This window comes from Henckelia pumila, chromosome 3, assembly GCF_033568475.1.
Source record: "Henckelia pumila isolate YLH828 chromosome 3, ASM3356847v2, whole genome shotgun sequence".
Classification (NCBI taxonomy): domain Eukaryota; kingdom Viridiplantae; phylum Streptophyta; class Magnoliopsida; order Lamiales; family Gesneriaceae; genus Henckelia; species Henckelia pumila.
The window spans coordinates 146,981,164-146,987,551 of record NC_133122.1 but is presented as its reverse complement, the minus strand read 5'-3'; the positions used below and the strand labels follow the sequence as shown (position 1 = coordinate 146,987,551).

Genomic DNA, 6,388 nt, shown 5'->3' with positions numbered 1-6,388 from the left:
GTTATGAACTTACACTAGTAAAAGAATAATTCTCTGTCATAGACAATCCTGTCAAAAGACAACTTTATTCTAAATCTCTGACCAACTCAGACAATAAGTACTCTAAATCCCTCGCTGCTAACAGATTACCAAACTAAATCAAATGAATTTATCTATCACTAAAATCCTCTTGGTGGTCATACCCCTTTCTATGAATGCATAAGATATCAAGACTGAGGTAGCCTTCCCGACAAGCCCTTCAGGAAAATCCTCCCAAAAACACCGGCATAGGGTCACACCTCCTCACCCGTCTTAATCAAAACCAACACAGTCCACAACACCTGATACAAACCACCACCGTGCCCCTGATGATACCCATCATTCATGGAAACAATCAACCAAGGTACCAATTTAAATCAATTGGTCTAGGAAACTACCCAGATCAAATTATACAACAACTAGTTATGAATCATGCCCCTGATGAAACACATCATCCCTGAAAACAACCTAAAAATTCACATAATTACACTATCATTCTAGGAAAATTTCTAGAACTAATCACATGGTAAATTCTCACAATCAATTTACTCAAACGATCTATTAGTCAAAATAGTTGAACACTAATCAACTAATAACAAGTAGATCACCCGAATGATCCATCACTGATAATAGACATTAAACCATTGAATCAGGTTTAACACAATTCTTATTACAAATCCTTATTTACAACCACTAAGAAATTCCAAAAGAGTCCAGAATCAATAATACCAATGATTTAAATACTTACAACAGAAGTACTTATTGCAACAAATCTTAATACCGTACTTCCAATATGATTAAACGCAGAAATCTTACACTCTGTCTAACAAACACCATAAAACTCTCTATTGTATGAATCTTGATCTTGAAAGTGAGGTTTCCCGTCTATCTCTTTTAAGCATCAATACAAGAATGCTGACAGAACTTCTTCCGCACGAGCTCTTACTAATCTACATGGATCCTTCCAATATTGTTGGGTCCATTATCTGGTAGATGAGATAAGATTTTTATGACAATCTCTCCAACTACTCGTGGATAATATTTAGAAATGCCATCCCAGGTCAAATCAGAATGGAAAGTAGAATCTCATGCGCTCCAACCAATCCTCTACTACTCCCGACGTCTCGGACACAATCCTTCTCTCAGGTTTCATCCTGTTGGAACCTACATAAATCGAGTCTCTGACGATCATCTTGATGAAGACAACCTTGAGAAAACCTAGGTGCCTCGTCATCCCCACATCTGATCTCCCAATAGTCATTCTAATAGGATAACCCAATAATTCAAGCACAATGTCCCAAAGACTCATATTGGAATCCACCCACAAAGTATGATAGGGCTGAGCGACCCCTCTACATGTAGTATCAGTGGAAACAAGCTCAACGTGCCAATGTATGCAACATAATATCCGTGGCAAAATAAATGCACATATAATTAATGCCACATAAAACATGCAAACATAGAACATGCATACTCAACCAGAGTATCTCGGATAGTACGTCCGTACCTCAAATTATGTAACTCAAGCAACCTAGCCGCCCGGGTACTCAAATTCATTACTGCAAACCAAGATAACCATGCATCACTAATAATGATCTAAAAACATTAACTAAGCTAATAGATACTCCCTAATATTTTAGGGATCCGGACTATACATTCGTCTGTCCTTATCCCACTGATGGCGATAGCCCCCAAAACTTGGGCACAACTCCGTTACAACTCCAGCAACGCTCCGTCGCCTCCTGGTCTTCGAAAAGAACACCTAAAGGCCGTTAAAACCAAGCTAGAATAGGAGAGGAGAGTAAATGGTGCGAGTGGAAATGGGGGCTCTCGACCCCTATTTATAGGCTTAAATAGATCGGATGGTCCGATCCCTGCGATCAGATCGTCCGATTTTCCTAGTCAACCCCCTTCGAACATGTGTCCCTCGTTATAATGTCACTGCTTACGAAATCATTTCGGATCGTCCGATCCAACTCTTCGGATCTTTCGATCTCCTAGTATTGTCAAATCAAATCCATATATACTTATCTAGACGCGATCGGATCGTCCAATCCAACTTCGGATCGTCCGATCTCCTCGGAGCCTCCGATCTCCAATCATGCTTCCAAACTCTCTATACTTCGGATGGTGATAATAATGATAATCAACTTCGGATCGTTAATAATAATTGGACTTATTAGCAATTTATATGAAGGCTAAATTTGACTTTTTAATTTGACTATGTACCAATTAAATTATTTACAATAGTTCATTTACTAATTTGATATTTTATCAATAGTCCGTGTACCAAAATTAATATTACTTTTTTAACATCTCAAAAGTAACGTTCTTCATCTTACTCTTTCATAATTCCATTATAAAAACACTTAATTATTCTTTAAAAGCTATACGTAGAGAATATTTTTTTAAAAAATATTTTTCAAAAATCTTATCCAAACAAACACTTTAATTTTTTTTACTTAAAATAAATACTAAAAACATTTATTTATAAAATACATTTCCAAACATAATAGTGTCACAGAGTTAAAATGAAGTTTCCCTGACATTTATATTTGAATTACGGAAATTTAGATAGTGTTTAGAAGAGTTTTTAAGTAGCACTTTTCAGCTTTTTCTTAACAAATTTTTGAAATTTTGTGAAATTTTATTAAGAAAAAACTAAGAATTGATTTATAAAAATTCTACCAAACACTGCGGCATCCAATTTGGCGAAGAAAAAAAAATCCAAACGCGCAATAAAAAACTAATAATAGTAAATTTCTTGGGTCCGTCCTTCACAACCAAAGTCTCTTCATATTAAAAAAAAAAAAGTCTCTTCGTATTCTTTTCTTTTGAGTAAAGGTGTCTGCATATTCATATGCACTTGTCGACAACTGAAGAATTACAGAGATGGATCCTCTATATCATGTGGGTACGTACACTCTCCCGATTGCTTTGATCTTCCATATATCTACTGGTTGTCATTCTTCTTTATTTTTCATCAACGTTTTGGATGTATACACTGTGAATGAGTTTATACGTGTATTTTTACCTTTTAGAGGATGGTTGAGTTGTTTGATGAGATGAGAATTGGGATTTTTTTTTTATTTAAAAAAAGTGTTTTATCACGTTTACTTCGAAAAATAGTATGCAAAGAGGTGTTGTATGGAAGCAATGGTTTCATTCTGGAATATAATATTACATGAACCATTTTGTATTTGATTAGTTTGTCTAATAGTTCCCATATTTTGAGGATACCTGATAGTTGTTCATTTAACTTGAAATGCCACTTCTGATGTGTTACTTTTGACTTTATTTCATGTTTGATTTATGTTGTTTCAGCTGGGTACACGGACCCAGAATTTAGGTGGAATCAGAATGGATACATACGAAACGAGCATCCCCACCCTCATCCTCAAGACTTGCACGAGGCGATTCAAAGGGAAATCGAAAAGGAGAGAATTAGGGAGGAAATAATCACGTTTGAGATTGTGAAAAGACGTGTTCTAGAAGCAGAGGTGAGGCTGGAGTTGATGATGGAGAGGGAAATGGCTATGAGGCAAACCGGCTCTGGGTTTCCTTTTGGTTCATCACCACTGATGGGGCCAGAATCACCAATGAGGCCTTCACTTTTGGTGCCAAAAGCAGGATGGTCTGCAGAGGAAAGACTTGGAATGACACTTGAGGATAAGGAGAAGCTGAAAAGGATTGAGAACGGAAGATTGGAGACTTTGCCATTTCAGAGGGGTGCTGCTGACTTGAGGATTTCAGAGATTAAGAATGCATCGAAGGGTAACAAAGAAAAAGAAAGAATTCTTTTGCTGGTTAGCATGCCTCTGTCTTTTGTGCATGAGTGTCTTAAGAACTAAAATTTTGTGATGACTTGGCTAATGATGTGTTCCAGCTTTAAGGGGCATTGGAGGAGTTTCATATGTTGGTATTTGAAGTTTCTGACACATTTTATTCTTTGGAATGCCAATCAAAGCTTTCCTTGTTAGAGTTGGATACTTAAATTAAGTAGAAACAAAAAAAATTGGGGAAGATTTGAAAGCAGATATCATAGAATCGATCTCCTTGAGTACCTACATGATCTACCACATTTTTTCTATTTCAATTTACATGTATCAACGATCGTAAAAGTGATCATTCGTGGGTGTTTTAAAGCATCATTCCACCAATAGAGTCGAATCAAAACTAGAGTTCAGCGTCACTGAGGAGTGGGAACATGAACGTAGTTTTGCATACACCGAGATCTTCGTAACAAGGTTATACTTGAGAAACTTTGATATTGCGTGGTTAGTGGTTACCCTCTTTTCTATTTGGTGCCTGTTAGTAGATACATACCTGGTGTTATGGGCATATCATTCTTTAAGTATGCCAAAATGTGTGAAAAATAGAAATGAGGAAACTGGCATTTACTGTTATCAGCTGGCACATTTCTCATGTAGTGGACTTAAATGAATCTGATGATTGACTGTATAATCAACTCTACTTTTCCTACTTAATTTGATGAATGTTGGAATTTTTGTTTTTATGAAATGTTGGAATTCTTTAAAGGAGTATACTGAATGAAAGTTCGACTTAGTCATTGTGGACATTTAGTATATGAATGCAAAATTTATGGCGCCATCTGGGTGAAAATAAATACAAGTCTACATAACATCATATTGATTATTGATTTTGTTTCAATCTTGTAGACAAAGCCAGATGAAAATGTATCTGGATCGAAGGTGAATGATGTAACCCCCCCTGAAGCAGTTAATATTGAGCTTCTTGCTGATGTTATTGCAAATAAGATATCCAAGGAGAAGTGGAGCTGTGCGCTTTGCCGAATTATGGCCACCAGTGAAAAGGATCTAAATGAACATGTTCTTGGAAGGAAACATAAGTCGAAAGTCGCTGCATTGAGAGCTCAGAAGACTGGAAAAAACTATAGCATCGGACTTTTTACCAAGAAGCCTACCAAGTCAATTCACGTGAAAGAGAAGGGAGTGAAACTTAAAGCACTATCTTTGTCTGCTCATAAGGTGGGGAAGGCTGCAACATCAAAGAAATATGATTTGCCATTGTCGGAAAAAAACCCAAAATCAGAACATTTGAAGAAAACTCAAGCAGAAGTGATTCGAAAAGTACGGAAGAAGGAGAATGATCCGAGGAAGAAGGGTTGTAAGTTCAGCGAAGTCCTGAACGCTCATAAATCGGGGAATATTGAGCTTCCTGCTGTTGTTAGTGCAAATAAGAAATCTAAGGAGGAGTGGAGGTGTGCACTTTGCCAAGTTATTGCCACCAGCGAAAACGATCTAAACGAACATGTTCTCGGAAAGAAACACAAGTCAAAAGTGGCTGCATTAAGAGCTCAGGGGACTGGACAAAACTGTAGCATGGGACTTTCTCCCAAGAAACCTACCAAGTCAATTCACGTGGAAGAGAAGAGGGGGAAGACAACATCAAAGAAAGATGATTTGCCATTTTCGGGAAACCCAAAATCAGAACATTTGAAGAAAACTCAAGCAGAAGTGATTAAAAAAGTAGAGAAGAATGAGAATGATCCGAGGAAGAAGGATTGTAAGTCAAGCAAAGTCATCAACGCTCATAAATTGGGGAATGTTGAGCTTCCTGCTGATGTTATTGCAAACAAGAAATCTAAGGAGGAGTGGAGGTGTGCCCTTTGTCAACTTAGTGCCCCCTGCGAAAAAGCTCTAAATGAACATATGCTTGGAAAGAAACACAAGTCGAAAGAGGCTGCGTTGGGAAGCCCATAGGACGAGGGAAAATACTATAGCATCCGATTTTTTCCCAAGAAAGCTAACTAATCAAATTCACTTGTTATGATTTTCCTGTTGCTTTCTATTCTTATATTTCGATTTTCTCAAGGCTAATGGCTTTTCATGGCATGTTTGAGGAAGCCTTTCAAGTCTCAGCGTCCACAAGACTAATGAGTATATTCAAGCAAGGGTATCTGTAAATGTCCATTTTTAATTTGAAGAATGTTTTTTTATAAGCGTGATATGAGTGGAGAATAGCATTTTGACCCTGCCCCCTGGAAAACTCATGAAAATCATGAAACCTCCCGTGTAAATTTAATAGGCGAAAATCATCCTCTGTTATTTAGAATGCAGCTCATTACCTTAAATCCGGGAAGTAATATTCACGCGCCGTGAACGCAAGTATTTTTGGCTTTTTTAAAGAGTTTTAATCCCAAAGTACCGTAAGTGAGCTTTAACCCTATATTAAATCATTGGCTATTTTATCTCTCCACTACCATAATTGGAACGCCATTTCTTGAAAGGTTTTAATGGAGTTTTCTTAGAGACAGAGAAAATCAACCATTTTGGAGAGCTTGGATTTAAGGTACCCAACTCCTCCAACTTGTTCTTGTAATGTTAGA

At 37.1% G+C, this 6,388-nt stretch overlaps 1 protein-coding gene across 1 annotated transcript; it reads left to right on the top strand.

Annotated features, from left to right (window-relative positions):
- The first annotated feature begins 2,824 nt into the window (after positions 1-2,824).
- Positions 2,825-5,990, top strand: LOC140892868 (uncharacterized). Its single transcript, XM_073301899.1, has 3 exons — positions 2,825-2,932; positions 3,343-3,824; positions 4,698-5,990. The coding sequence occupies exons 1-3, from the start codon at positions 2,911-2,913 to the stop codon at positions 5,760-5,762; spliced, it is 1,569 nt and encodes a 522-aa protein (XP_073158000.1). The 5' UTR covers positions 2,825-2,910; the 3' UTR covers positions 5,763-5,990.
- The last annotated feature ends 398 nt before the right edge of the window (positions 5,991-6,388 follow it).